This window comes from Euleptes europaea, chromosome 1, assembly GCF_029931775.1.
Source record: "Euleptes europaea isolate rEulEur1 chromosome 1, rEulEur1.hap1, whole genome shotgun sequence".
In the NCBI taxonomy this organism is placed as follows: Eukaryota; Metazoa; Chordata; class Lepidosauria; order Squamata; family Sphaerodactylidae; genus Euleptes; species Euleptes europaea.
In genome coordinates, this window is record NC_079312.1 from 42,620,216 (window position 1) to 42,636,203 (window position 15,988).

At 43.6% G+C, this 15,988-nt stretch overlaps 1 protein-coding gene across 1 annotated transcript; it reads right to left on the bottom strand.

Moving 5' to 3' along the window:
• Positions 1–551: 551 nt before the first annotated feature.
• Positions 552–15,750, bottom strand: PROK2 (prokineticin 2). The gene is made up of 3 exons (XM_056866926.1): positions 15,679–15,750; positions 5,866–5,991; positions 552–677 (listed from the first exon to the last, which is right to left on the bottom strand). The coding sequence occupies exons 1-3, from the start codon at positions 15,748–15,750 to the stop codon at positions 552–554; spliced, it is 324 nt and encodes a 107-aa protein (XP_056722904.1).
• Positions 15,751–15,988: the final 238 nt, after the last annotated feature.

Below are 15,988 nucleotides of genomic sequence, written 5' to 3' on the forward strand. Positions count from 1 at the left end.
TCATAAGGCCAACTTTTGATCCAACAAATCAAATGCACTCCACTAATCATAAATTGGGGGGGGGGGGGCTTCCAGTTACATGACACCCTGCTTTTGTACACACAGGCATCCAAAATAAGAGATGTACTGGACCTCTTGTGAACTGTGTTTGCATTGACAAATCATGTCAAATATCTTGGCTGTTATTTAGTATGCTGCCCTGAAATCCAAATATGCACTTAAGAAAACTTAATGGCACTTAAGTTTTCTTAAGGGGGGATAATTTTTGCTGATTTCCCATTCCAGCCCAGGCCCAGTAGACCCTCAGGAACAGCATAACTGGGGGTCTACAATGGGAAGGAAAATCAGTGAAAAATGTCAGCCCCTCTTAAAAAACTTAAGTGCCCATAAGTTTTCTTAATGTGAGTGGATACAGGCCAATATCTCAATAATATTAAGATCTGTTGGATGAGAAAGTATGTTAAAAATGTTCTCTGGCGAATAAGTTAATCACAATAGCAATTAAGGATTTTAATACATAAAATGGCACAGAATAATCCACAACGTTTTTGCTAAAAAAAGACATCTTCATTTTTGAAATCTGGTAAACATTTGTATTTGCTAGGAGAAATCCAGACACAGGCCAAGTCAGGTAGACATGGACAGGTGTGATGCATTCTCTTTCCGAAAAACAGAACCTGCAAGTAAATATCCAAAGTTAAAGAAATGAAAACTGGAAGGAAGCTAAGTAATAGGTAGCATCACTGCTCACTGTTACACTAAACTGTCCATCCTGATATATAAAAATGTCTCATGGGAATACTCGAAGTATTTTTGTCTTCAAAATATTGGTATATTGGTTGTTGTTTTTCTGTACTGATTCTCTTTTGTTAACTACATACTGTGAACATGATTCTGTCTGAGCACTTAACCATAATCACAGAAGTGTAAAGTTTGCCATAGGTGATTATCAATATACCATGTTAATGGGGCCTAATCCAAATTCTTTCTAATGTATGCCTCTTTGTTTCATATAGGGCCTTCTAGTAAGATCCTCCAGTGACATAACTCCTCAATTATTTTCAGTGCATTCCTATAAAAATGAAGAAGTATAACAGGATCAGCTGAGGACTTGGGGCTGTGCAATGTTCTTCATTATGCAAAGTGTTGGAAAGAATTTTATCTACAATCTAACCTGAACTGCTGCACAGACAGGATTCCTTTAACAAAGATGACATACCCTACATACTTTGTCAAGTCTTCCATAAATGAGATTCTAAATGTGTAAATCTTTGTTCATGTTTGGAATACTGTGGCCCCATAAAACAAAAGTAAGCTCACTGTGTTCAATCTAAAAGTATAGGAATGTATTATATACAGCATTATACCATGCTTTTCAATTAAACTCTAGTAGAATCAGCTTTTGTTATGCTGTGATCTTTGTAAACCACAGATAGATACTTGATTGGATTTTTGTTTATTTATTGCAGCACCATTCAAAATCAGGTCCATCATGAGGGGAGGAGGAAGGACTGTTGATAGATACTGATCTTCATCAGTTTTGTCAGCAATGGTCAAACGTTATGGCATTTGTGTTACAGTTCTGGAGTTGTGCAGTTCAGGAGGCCTGCGCTCTTCAAAAAGGAAGTGGACAGAATTGAGTGGGTGCAGAGGAGCGTGACGAGGATGATCAGGGGCCTGGAGACCAAGCCCTATGAGGAAAGGCTGAGGGACTTGGGAATGTTCAGTCTGGAGAAGAGGAGGTTGGGGGGGCATGATTGCTCTCTTTAAGTATTTGAAGGGCTGTCACACAGAGGAGGTCAGGGAGCTGTTCCTGTTGGCAGCAGAGGATAGGACTTGCAATAATGGATTCAAATTGCTGGCAGAAAGGTACTGGCTGGATATTAGGAAAACATTTTTTTACAGTAAGAGTTGTTCAACCGTGGTGGAATCAGCTACCTTCTCCTCACGGGCAGGTTTAAGCAGAGGCTGGACAAACATGTGACAGGTTTGCTCTAGGCTGATCCTGCATTAAGCAGGGGGTTGGACTAGATGGTCTATATGGACCCTTCCAACTCTATGATTCTAGGATTCTGTGGATTCAAATCCAATGTATAAGTTTAGTGCCACTGTTTACCGCAGTAGGTCTCTTCCCTGTGCTTTGGTATAATTATGCTTCTAGCTTTCAGATTCTGGGGCAGGGGTGGCAAGAAGCTGTACACAGTCAGAGAAGAAACAGCAGTGCAGGTTGAATTCCATGCTAGTTAGACCTCTGGATCTGCCTGCTCCTGCTCAAGCATGCCACAAAACTTGTCCAGCCTATTCCATGCATTTCCTCCTGTTCTTACCCACAAGCTTTAGCTTTTGTGCCACATTTGCTACTACTTCCTCATTTATTGTTTATATACTTTGTATAAAGAAGTATGTTTTCAAGGTTTTTGTAGACACCCCCAAATTAGACATCCAATGCAAATAAGTCTTCTACAAACAAGAGAGCTGTCTATAATGGTGCCTGACAGTATCCTTACACAAGTCACATTTCAGAGAGTTGGTCATCCCTAAACATGTATCCAGCACTGACCAGTTACAAAAACACCATCTTCAACGTGGACAATAGCAACTTTATCTGCGTCTGATTTTGTTCGGAAAGACCAATGTATTTCTTTCTTGTATGGCTGTTGCAAAGGCATCATGTTGTGAATCTGTCTTCTTTGCAGAAGGAGAACAAATACTATTTCATTCATTTTACTAGAAAGAAAAAAAAGTATCTCTAGAGGTGGTAGCAGGTCTAAATGAATAACAACTCGCAGTCTTATCTGAGAGGCTAAAATTTAAACTGTGTTCTGATTTAAGCAATATGCCTTTAGTGATCTCCAATCAGCTTATATCAGCTGGTGGTCCACTTTAAAAGCTTGCCATGTGTTATTTAACAAAGGGCGCCCAAGGCTAATCTAGTATAAAGACAAAATTGCCTTTCAATTTAAGTTTGTCCTTGCAGATCAAGTTTAAATTCAGTGGCGTGGCAGTGTGGGAAAATAAAAATTGAAGATGTCTGCTTTGTACCTGACCTGCAGACAAATGCTTAAACTTAAAATGCTTGCTACTTTGCATAGTATTTTAACCTTCTATGAATAATATTTAAAGGAAAATGAAGACCTTAACGGAACAGCCATTTTTTTGCTTTAAGGCCATTTAATTGCAAAGAGTTGTTCTGGAGAACAGTTACATGCTCACCATTTTAAGCAACCCCAAGAGCTTATGAAAATGTTGTGCGACACTCCTTCCTGCTGCTGATTGAGTATCTAGTCAGAAAGGTATGGAGCGGGAAGTTATTGGCCTCACTCTTCATCTCATAGAATGGCTGCAAAAGTGGTTAGAAGGAAGCACAGGCCCTTCACAAATTTAGAAGAATACAGAAAGTCCATTTTTCTCTGTGCACAAGACCACAAAGAAGAATCAATTGTTCTCACATAAGAGTAGCTATGAGCAGGAGTAGCCTTTAGGAATAACCAGTGTACTATGTGCAACGAGGGTATCAAACAATTATCATTTTGGTCTTCCTGATGCCTTACTTTATATTAGAGACGGCAAGTTTACCACTGTTAAGAACACTACATAAAAGGTGAAGAAGGTCCTACTGCAAGTTTGGAAGATGGAACAATCAAAATCAAAAATTGAATATTGTGAAGGAAAAAATATTGGGAATGAGTACAGTTAATAAATGCACCATCTGCAGATATAAAAGTAAACTGGAGACTAGCGTAAAGTCTCACATTGGTTTAGAGTAGCACCATAAAAAGAAGAGTTGGCTTTTATATGCCAATTTTCTCTACCTTTTTAAGGAGCATCAAGCCGGCTTACAATGTCCTTCCCTTCCTCTCCCCACAACAGAGAGAGTTCGGAGCGAACTGTAACTAGCCCATGGTCACCCAGCAGACTTCATGTGGGGGAGTGGGGAAACCAAACCAGTTCACCAGATTAGAGTCTACCGCCCATGTGGAGGAGTGGGGAATCAAACCCGGTTTTCCAGATTAGAGTCCACCGCTCCGAACCACTACACCACACTGGCTCTCTTGTAACCTGTAAGTGTTAATTAATAAAAACAACCTCATTTTAGAGTGTTTTTATAATTTTGTTCGGACAGATCCAGGCCTGTGTGGTTGCTCTACCATTTGCTTTGATCTCAAATATGTGAAAACACTCTGAAGGCAGGGTGCATTGGCATTAAGGTCATCAGGGAATGTCCTGAAGGGCTAATGGCTTTGGGGGCACCCCCCCCCCACTGGGGCCTCCCCAGCTCAAATCTGTTGCAAGCCAGTGGCCCCTGCCCCACAAGAGGCACATGGTCTAATCTCACTGATGCATCGAGGGATAGGCCCAGCCTCATTTGCCTGAGCAGTGATACACCAGTTTGGCTTACCCTTGCTCTCATGCATGGAATAGTGAAAGTCTGGCTTGGCCTCCCTCATACACTTGGCGTAGCAAGGGACTGTCTGGGCCTTACTCACATGGGTGGCATAGCAAGGGGACAGCAGTGTCCAGTTTTGCTCTTGGCGCAATAAGGGACTGGACCAGCCAGTTCTCCTTCCCTCCTTTGGGGGAGGGATGGGCCAGAGTAAGTGGGGTTGGTGTCCATTTCCAGGGTTGTTTTTCCCTCTGCACACCCCTTGCTCAAGGGTTGCCAGGTCCCTCTTTGCCACCGGCAGGAGGTTTTTGGGGTGGAGCCTGAGGAGGGCAGAATTTGGAGAGGGGATTGACTTCAATGCCATAGGGTCCAATTGCCAAAGCGGCCATTTTCTCCAGGTGAACTGATCTCTGTCGACTGGAGATCAGTTGTAATAGCAGGAGATCTCTAGCTACTACCTGGAGGTTGGCAACCCTACTTTGCTCAAAGGTAAGAGAAACACACTCAGTAGTGTGCTTAATTATAATTATTAAGGCAATTCTCTTAATTATATATTACTTCACATCTATTTCTAGAAGGGGCATGGCCATAGTGAGTACTGCATGGATGTGCTTAAAATGAGAGTTGGGGTGGGGCTGTCAGACCAATAGCATCTGCAAGGGATTATTTCTACTAATATCACCAACAAGATATAGGATAGTGAAACGTTAACTTCTCATTCCACCGGGTAATAAATATGCTCATAATTTAAAGAATGTGAGTAACTTCAAAAGCCTAAAATAACAGGTTGGTTAGGGAATTCGTGATTTTTTTTTTAAATGTAAAAAAGGAACATGATGGGAGCTGTTGAAATCTCAGACCTAAGTAAAATCCCTTTGGTTAATATTTTATATCTTCAAGCCTTGCAAGAGAACCTTAAAGGAATAATTGTGGTTGACAGAAGTGATTGATGGAAAGCACAGATCTGAAGGGAGCACAGTGAATCTGAAGGTCATTAACCTCCAGCATCTAAGCAGAGTGGTGCTTCAAATTTCATTTCGTACAGGCAATAGTTAAGTGAGGAAAAGTATTCTGTCTTCTTTGTCTGGGAGAAGCAATGAGGAGCTTTTGGTTATCTGAACAGTTTGCTTGTTCAAACGAATAATAGCTCTAGAAACCATGACTTGAATATTACAGGGTACCTAAAGGGACAAGAGTAAACATAGTTTTAACGGTAAGATACGGATTACATTTTATAATACAAGAAAAACAGTCTGTTTTACCTTAAGACCTTCTGCAGAATAGTACTGACAGTAATATATTTATTTGCGTAAGTTCTTATGATGCTATTTCCATAAGGAGGCCACTTCCTGGGTAATATATATATGCATTTTTGCAATGGATAATATTTTATGCAGTTTGACTTACAGCAAAATATATTCGTACTTCCTTCTACCCTGTCAGTTACAGTCTCACACAAGGCACTAGAATAACATACTAACTTTATGACTCAACGGATGACAGTCTTCTCCCAGGTTGCCCATTGGTGTACACATTCGAAGACTTCGAATCCAGAGACTAACAGCGCAGCACATGCCTCCACCACACTGCAGATCTCTGTCACAAGCCTTAAATATAACACAGAGATACACAGTATTAGAGAAACAAAACCATGCTAAAAATAGTCTATTTCATTCCATTACCTTCTTATGCATTTTAAGGGGCTCTGCTTACGTAAGATTGCGGGATTGTAGAAAGAAACATGAATAACAATCAGCTATCTTAAATTAACTTTGGATTTACATGATCATTAGAGCCAGTATTATTTTTTAAAATAATAAATAGAACTGTTTAGATTAGACTAGGGTTAGAAAGTAAGAAAAGCCATGCTGGATCAGACCAAGGCCCATCAACTCCAGCAGTCTGTTCACACAGTGGCCAACCAGGTGCCCCTAGGAAGCCCACAAACAAGACAACTGCAGCAGCATTGTCCAGCCTGTGTTTCACAGCACCTAATATAACAGGCATGCTCCTCTGATCCTGGAGATAATAGGTACGCATCATGACTGGTATCCATTTTTATTAGTAGCCATGAATAACCCTCTCCTCCAAGAACATGTCCACTCCCCTCTTAAAGCCTTCCAAGTTGGCAGCGAACATCACATCCTGGGGCAGGGAGTTCCACAATTTAACTATGAGTTGTTGAAGAAATATTTCCTTTTATCTGTTTTGAAATTCTCATCCTCTAGCAGATGACCCCGTGTTCTGATGTTATGAGAGCGGGAGAAAAGCTTCTCCCCGTCCACTCTCTTCACACTGTGCATAAGTTTACAGACCTTTATCATATCTCCCCTTTACCGCCTTCTTTCTAAGCCAAACAGCCCTAAGGTTGCCAGCTCTGGGTTAGGAAATTCCTGGAGATTTGGGGGTAGAGCCAAGGGAGGGCAGGGTTTGGGGAGAGGAGGGACCTCGGCAGGGTATAATGCTATAGAGCCCACCCTCACATTTTCTCCAGGGGAACTAATGTCTCTGGAGATCAGTTGTAAATCCAGATCTCTATGCCCCACCCAGAGGTTGGCAACCCTACCTGTTAGTCAGTGTTTTACCTTTTTATCTTCTGTTAACTGGGAAATAAATATAAAATATATACTGTTCATGCTCAAATTCTTTACTTAATTCAGACATAGCAGATTCTGGCGTAAATTCAGCCACAGTTAGTCAGGTCCTGCAGTAATCAACGAGGCTTGTGACTACGTTCAGCTGGAGCTGGGCCACAGTACTTTTTATTGCTATTAAATATGATTCAGATTTATGTGTGGTTTATTTACAATCCATACAGATAAATTAACTCAATCTGGCTTTAATTGGTTGATGAGGTTGTTTCCCCCCCCCCCAGCACTGCTCTTATCTTAAGCAATGAATCGAATTTTCCCCTTCTTCCAGCTTCTCTGCCACCTGCCTTCTCTCTTTTAGACTCTCCTAGCCCACCTGGGTCTTCTCTCTCACACTGTCCTTTGCCCTCCAACTCTCCCCCTTCTTGTCTTAAGTCTTCTCATTTTGCTTGTGTGTGTGTTAAGTGCCCTCAAGTTGCTTCTGATTCATGGCGACCCTATGAATCAATGTCCTCCAAAATGTCCTATCTTTAACAGCCTTGCTCAGGCAAATTTAGGGCCATGGCTTCCTTTATAAAGTCGATCCATCACTTGTTGGGTCTTCCTCTTTTCCTGCTGCCTCTGACTTTTCCAAGCATGATTGTCTTTTCCAGTGACTCTTGCTTTCTCATAATGTGACCAAAGTACGATAGCCTCAGTTTAGTCATTTTAGCTTCTAGGGCCAGTTCAGGCTTGATTTGATCTATAACCCACTGATTTGTTTTTGTTTTTTGGCAGTCCAGGGTATCCGTAACACTCTCCTCCAACACCACATTTCAAAGGAATCTACTTTCTTCCTATCAGCTTTCTTCATTGTCCAGCTTTCACACCCATACATAGTAATAGTGAATACGATGGCATGAATTAACTTGATCTTGGTTGCCAGTGACACATCCTTCTGCTTACTCCTTATTTTCCCCACGTTATTTTCTTCTCTGTCTTCCACCACCAAGGAAGTCCAGGGTTGCTGTGCAGAGGAAGGCACTGGCAAACCACCTCTCTGTTAGTCTCTTGCCATGAAAACCCCAAAAGGGGTCGCCATAAGTCGGCTGTGACTTGACGACACTTTACACACACACACACACACACACACACACTTTCCCTCTTGGTTCCCCCTTAGTTTCTTTATGGTGAAGGCTTCAACTGCTTGCAGCCAACTAACCTACACCTAAATGTCTCCCCCCCCCCTTCCCCAGGCTGAGTGCCCATTCCAGACGGCCCTCTCCTGCCTCTTGGGATTGGACCCCCCCCCCTCACAGGTCCAGGCCGAGGAGCCTCTGGAACTCCAACCAGTCCCAAGAACCAGTCTTCATGTTGGCCGGGGGGTGGGGGTTGGGCAAGTCTGGCTGTCGGCACCAGTCCCCTCAGTGGCAAGAATATCAAGTACAAAACTAAGTATGCTTACTTCTAAGCCTTTTGATTGGGCCTTCCTGCATGGGCCTCCATTGATTCAGAAACCCAGAAGAAGCATAGTTAGGGCTTCATTTTTAAAATTTGCCCAGGCACATCTACAGCAGCAGGACTGAAAAGTGCTTTAAATGGGCATATCTTAATTCAACCTTGGCTAAATTCAAGTTTGCCTGGGGAAGATTTAATGCTCTATATGCAAATCAATACCAACGCTGTAGGTGAGAAATAAATTATTGTTCCTGAGATACCTGGGTTACTGATATTGGATTCTCTATAACGTTATAGGTCATTTTCTAACACCAGCTGTCTGCTGAGTATGCAGAGATCATCACACAGTTCATTTTGTAGAGCTAGCTGCTGTATGTATTGATTTGTCAGGCTGAAGCTCTGAATTAACATGAATAGTTGAAGAGGAATATAACAGGACATCTCAGACTCTTTCCTAAAACTGAGAGAAACTTTGTTAGAATAAAGCAGTCCTTCCTGCAGTCTGTTGTTCTCAAATCAGGATGAAGTGATGGAGCAATTGGAGGAGCATTTCCCCAGCCATTATGGATAAATGATGTCCAAGGAACAGTCAATCCAAAACCTCATAGCTTCCCTGAAGTTCCCTGCCCAAGTCCCCGAACAGCAGCCCCCTGCCAGTCGAAGAAGAAGAAGAAGAGTTGGTTTTTATATGCCGACTTGCTCTACCACTTAAGGGAGACTCAAACCGGCCTACAATCACCTTCCCATTAGAGACACGGCACCTGTCTTTGGAGAGCCAGTGTGGTGTAGTGGTTAAGAGCAGTGGTTTTGAGCGGTGGACTCTGATCTGGAGAACCGGGTTTGATTTCCCACTCCTCCACATGAGTGGTGGAGGCTAATCTGGTGAACTGGGTTCGTTTTCCCACTCCTACACACATGAAGCCAGCTGGGTGACCTTGGGCGTCACGCTCTCTCAGCCCCAGGGGTGTCTGTTGTGGGGAGGGGAAGGGAAGGTGATTGTAAGCCGGTTTGATTCTTCCTTAAGTGGTAGAGAAAGTCGGCATATAAAAACCATCTCTTCTTCTTTGTGCATGATGTTGACTTCTTTTGGAGTGATTCACATGTCATACACAGGTTGGGCCTAGGTTGCCCACCCTATATTCAGATGTGAGTTGTGGGTTCTTCTGTGTGTGCAGTATATGAGGTGTCTGATTTGGATCAGGAGCTTAACATGTGTGGTTCCCCCTCCCTACTGCTTTCCTGATTTGAAATGGTCTGAGGGATGCTGTTTTGCTTGTTGGAGAAATCTACATGTTTTCTGGGAAATATGTGGGTTTTTCCAGTGAGGCAAATAGTGCCCTGGAGTGATTTCATGTTGGGAAAACAGTGTAGGGTGTGGAAAAGGGAGAGGATGAAGTCCATTCTTGGTACACACTGAAGTCCCAATTTAAACTGGGCACCATCTGTGGGGAATTGAGAAAGACTCACAACTCACTTCTCACTGTTACCGAGGGTGGAGACCTCAGACCCAACCTGTGTACTCTGTAATGTGTGAAATGACATGAAGTGACAGAGGCAGGCAGGCAAAGACACCTCCACATGCCTGCTCCTGGTTCAGCTCAGACTGTTCCATTCTACTTCTCGCCTCATCATTCTCTATTTGTGAGGGGCTTTTTAAAATTTGAATTTTGTTTGTTTTTTAAATTTGTTTGTATGTATATGTGTCTCAGTTCAGCATTTCAAAATTCTGCTTTTCAATCTGTTCTCTACTCTGCCCACTCACATCTTTATTCACAGGTTGATGGTTTTAATTGAAAGGGCTGTTTTTTTGGGGGGTGTGTGTGTGTGTTAAATTGCATGTTACTTTTTACAAAGATTATGAGCTGTTTTGGGGATTCTGTCCAAGAAAGGGGTACAAATACAGTAAACACATAAATATAGGCAAAGGATACACTGTATATGAACACACATGAAGCTGCCTTATACTGAATCAGACCCTTAGTCCATCAAAGTCAGTATTGTCTGCTCAGATTGGCAGCAGCTCTCCAGGGTCTCAGGCAGAGGTCTTTCACATCACCTACTTGCCCAGTCCCTTTAACTGGAGATGCCGGGGATTGAACCTGGGACCTTCTGCATGCAAAGCAAAGGCTCTATCACTGAGCCACAGCCCCTCCCTATGATTAATCCCAGGAAATGGCTCAGCAGAGAACCCCATTGACCACTGGTCAAGAGGTATACTTTTTTTCACTCTTGGAAAGCTGTTTTTAAATTATGTTATAACTATGACAACAATAGGCAGAGGGTTTTTTCTTCTTCTTTGTACTGTTTGTGTGCATCTATGAATCATTGCCATGTAGTTTGAATGCAGAAGAATCCAATTATTTAATCATATGAGGACAGAGCAGGAAGTAAGTAAAAGAATTGCTTCATTTTGGATTATATTGTAGTCAGTGTATCGTATTATACGCAATTGCTATTTAAATTTTCCAGATGCTTTGGGTCATCTACAAGTAGGACATGAAGAGAAGACAGAACTTTGTCTTCTTCCCTTTTCTACATCCTTTCTCTTGCCCTTCCCAATTACTCCAGATGATCCCTCTCTTCATAGGATGCATCAGTTGCTCCATATCCTCTTCTCCGAGGCGACAGCTTTCTCAGAGTCATAGATCAGTACCCTAAACAGCTCCTCTCAGGACAACCTAACTGGATCACTTATATTTTCACAGCCTTTCATCTGACTAAAATGTACATTTTGAAATAAAAAGATGGGTTTCAATCAAGAATTTCATTACTTTCTACACATACATTTGAACTTACAATTGGTACACACTTAACTTTTGTGAGATGAGCTGAAACCGCCCTTCACATTTCTAATTTTCTGCTGTTTAGGCTGCAGGTTGGTCTAAAAAGCATTAAGACCTTTTTTCATAAACAATAAATAGCAATTGTGGGGGGCACATTTCAATTTGCATGGGGAAAGAGAGAGTTTAACCCCTGTGCCATGTGTCATGCTCCAAATGAATCCAGCCCTATTCCAGCTGCTTGTGTGTGTGTGTGTGTGTGTAAACATGCAGGTATCCACATAAATACAACATACTCAGAAATATACAAGAATGTCTTTTCATAGTGAATTATATTTAACAGAGTTAATAGTTCCGCATTTCAAATCAGCCTAGAAAGCAAAGATGGTATTTCCCCAAAATACAAATACAACTCGGATAACTGTACCATCCTAAGCAGAGCTTAGAAGGGTATAACTTTGTTTAGAGCTGCACTGTAAAATTAGTTATTTCTCCTATTACTTCATTAATGGGGAATCCTTAAGGCATAAACTAGTTCCCCACCAAATTCCTCTCTCTTGTACCCACTGCTCTTTTTCATACGTGCAAAAATTTCTCCTGCTGAGTGAATCTCCCTTCCTTTTGGTTTCCCTCCCTATTTACACCAGTGTCCCTATGATTATGCATCCATCATTAATGTCAGAAAATAGATCATGGCAACAGTACAATAGCAATAAGGAACATCAGTTGGCAGAACTAGATATGAAATTGTCATTGCAGTCCTCTAGTGGGCCCAGCCACAAGTACTAGTAATAACCAAACAGTAGAGGAGGATAATGAGCACCTTTGAATAGATGCATGTTATGCTGGATGGCAGATAGGAGTGCCTACAACATGTGTTATACTAATTCCCTCAGCCACCCTGCTAATTATGCTAATCATGAGGTACTGACAGGATTAAATGTCCTCCAATTTACTGACTTCTATTCTTTCCTTTTCTGCTATTCTGAATGAAAACTTGCGCTGGCTTTTGCTAGCTTCAGCTTAAAAGCGAAAACCTAAATTAAACAATAGAAGCAAATTGCAGAAAAACGTGTAAAAACTGTAAAGAGGTGCAAGGGTAAGGAACAATGTTGAACAGAAAAAGATTTGTAATGTATTTGGAGACTCATCATCATAATCCTAAGGAAGGAGCAGAGTCTTTCAACAGAAGGAGCAAGTAATAGAAAAGTGTGGTAGCCTGTTTTTTGTTTTTTTTAAAGGCACACAGAAATGTACAGTATGTGTCCAGTACAGAAAATCTCAGTTTGATTTCCAGTCTCCGTGGAAACTGATAAATACCTGGTGGGAGCTTTGAATAGAAAAATTAACCTTCTACTGTGAAGCTGAGTCTCTTGTTTTCCTTCCCCGGTTTTGTATATAATCGATTATGTAAAAGGTTTATTGGAAAGGCAACAAGAAAATGTGCAGAAGTCTTTTCTGAAGGGACAATTCCACAATGGTAGAATCTCTTACAGACCTCAGTAAATATTTCCCTATAACAGAAAGGCAGACTTATGGACTGGAGGTAGAAAGATCATTTCCATGAGAGATTTCACCTGAGGAAGCAATTCCCTCAAAAATAAAGGAAGGAAGGTGGTGACATTAAATCTTCAATCCTGATTCCCTCATCTATTCCCAAAACTTCTAGATCAGGAACTACTGGGGCTGGAGACAAGGACAGACTTCAGTAACAGGTTAGGACAGGGCAGGAACCCCTCCCCAAAGAGCATTGCTACTTACAGGTTTTAAGAGTGTGTTAACAGCTCCACCAGTAGCACCTTAATGACCAACCAGATTTTAGGAGTATAAGCTTTTGAGAGTCAAAGCTTTGTCGACTATCTGACGAAGAGGGTTTTGACTCTTGAAAACTCATACCCCGAAAATCTTGTTCGTCTGAGGTGCTACTGGACTCCTTAGGCTCAAGCATCTCTTTCATTTCGTAAACATCAGCCTTCCTGCATTCCCACTCATGGACAGGGTAGCCAGCTCCAGGTTGGGAAATACCTGGATTTTGGGAGGTGGAGCCTGAGGAGGGTGGGGTTTAGGGAGGGACTTCAATATAATGCTGTAGAGTTCACCTTCCAAAGTGGCCATTTTCTCCAGGTAAACAAATCTCTTGCCTGGAGATCAACTGTAATAGCAGGAGATCTCCCACTACCTCCTGGAGATTGGCAACCCCAGTCATGGAACACTTTGTATTCCAAAGCCCCAGAGACTCTAGGCGTACAAAATCCCCTAAAAAGAAGAAGCCATCCTGGCAAATTGATCTTCCCGCCCATCCCAATGACAACCACACCCACGCTGCTGTCATTCTCATCCCAATACAAGCAAGGGCAAGACTTGACCTCTCCCAACACCAGTCATTCTTATGTGTAGCATATGAGAAATCCCCTTCTCCCCCAGCACCAAGCCACAGTACCACATCCAACAGAGAGAAATGATGCCACAGGACTGGACAAGAGGTAGAATCATAGAATCATAGAGTTGGAAGGGACCACCAGGGTCATCTAGTCCAACCCCCTGCACAATGCAGGAAGTTCACACCTACCTTCCCCCCCCCCACACCCCCAGTGACCCCCTACTCCATGCCCAGAAGATGGCCAAGGTGCCCTCCCTCTCATCATCTGCTTAATGTCATAGAGTCAGCATTGCTGACAGATGGCCACCTAACCTCCCCTCCCTCAGGAGTATCCCCAAACACTGCATGCACAGCCCTCTCTTTCCCTGACATATAATTCACCCTCATAAACTCTAAACCGACTAAACTGAGGCTATCGTATTTTGCTCACATTCTGAGAAGGCAAGAGTCACTGGAGAAGACAGTCACGCTAGGAAAAGTTGAGGGCAGCAGGAAAAGAAGAGGAAGACCCAACAAGAGATGGATGGACTCAATAAAGGAAGCCACAGCCCTCAATTTGCAAGATCTGAGCAAGGCTGTCAATAGGGTTGCCATCCTCCAGGTTGCGGCTAGAGATCTCCCGCTATTTCAACAGATCTCCAGGCGACAGAGATCAGTTGCCCTGGAGAAAAGGGCCGTTTTGGCAATTGGACTCTATGGCATTGAAGCCCCTCCCCTCTCCAAACCCCACCTTCCTCAGGCTCCACACCCCCAAAATCTCCAGGTATTTCCCAACCCCGAGCTGGCAACCTTAGAATCATAGAGTCAAAGATAGCACATTTTAGCTGTCAAAGATAGGACGTTTTGGAGGACATTGGCCATTTATGCACGGGAGGTTTTGCCTTGGATTTGTTGGAAATTGGGCTCTCCCTAACGGTGTCACTTGCCTCCACGCTCAAAGGGAGGGGGGAATTGACCAGATAGTCAGATAGATAGATGGGAGTTTGTTAGCAGTTGCACCTCTCCCCTCATTTCCTGCCCTTTGATGTTTAGAGCTATATTATCAGGGACAATATCCTCTTCTCTCTCGCTTCCCTTTCACCCTTCATCGAAACAAGGTCTAGGAGCTGGGCGCTCCGCGCATCCAGGCCTTCCCACCCCAAGATGGAGCGGAAGGCAGGTAACTTATTCTACATCTAAGGAATTAGCCAGATAGATCAGGATATGGGACCCTGTATGTCCTTTCCTATCCAAAGTGTATTTCCACAATAAATGTATTTAGTTTGAATAGAGCAAACGACTGATGCTCCTTTTATTTTCACGCACGCATGCACGTGTAGCTTCTGCCGCTGCTAAGCTTAAGGCACTCTGCCAAATACCGGAATATCCCCACGATAGATATTCCAACAGGATTTGCCTCTCTCTAGATCACTGGTTCCCAACCGGTGGTCCGCAAGAACTAAATTAAGGTCCGCGAAACAAAGTTATAAACCCATAATAAATTAATATTTTCAATTAAAAGTTCTCTATTATAAAAATATATATTCAAATATTATTCTAAGTTTAACGTTTCACTAACAGTTATGATTGAAGTTTATTTTCAAATTCCCGGAATTTTTATTTTGAACCTTGGGGTCCCTGCTCCGAACAAAAAAGTCCTAGTGGTCCCTGGTCAAAAAAAGGTTGGGAACCACTGCTCTAGATGCACATTTCCCCCCCCCCCCCGAATTCTCAAAACCCTGCATGGGGGGCTTATTGGCGGGTTTGGAGAATTTGGATGGGGGGGGGGGGAATGTGCATCTAGAGAGCGGCCGACCCAAGGCAAAACCTCCCATTGCGCAAACGGGCATTGATTCCCAGGGTCGCCGTGAGTCGGAAGCGACCTGACGGCACTTCACGCACACAGGCACATCAGAAGCTCTGCAACGAAAGGACCCGGCCAAACGGCGGCCCTTGCTTTCCCTCCCACGCAGCCCGCTCCCCAATTTCCCGCCAAAACCCGCCGGCAGGACCACGGCCCCGCACAGGCACGCGGGTCCCGCCCGCAGCCGGCGGCGCGCGCTCCCCCGCGCGCCGCGCAGAGCCAAAGGGGCGGGTTCCCTGCCCCAGACACGCTGCCCTTCTCACCCCGGTGATGACCGCAGAGTCCCCCGCTGGGAGCAGCAGCAAGAGGAGAGGCGCCCAGCCCAGGCTCCTCATGGCTCGCTCTCTTTTCCGCGGCTTTCGGCGCCTGGAGACTCGGTCCGCCGGGGTCCCCCCCGCCGCCCCGGGCAGTAGCAACTGTGAGGCGAAGCTGAGCTGGCGCTCCAGCCGTTATAAAGCTCGGGGCTGCCATTCAAAGGGAAGATGACTCACCCACCCACCCACCTACCCCTGCAACGCTGCTGCTGGGGAGAGGGACCGCGCACAGCCGCGCGAAAGACGCACACGGAGGCGC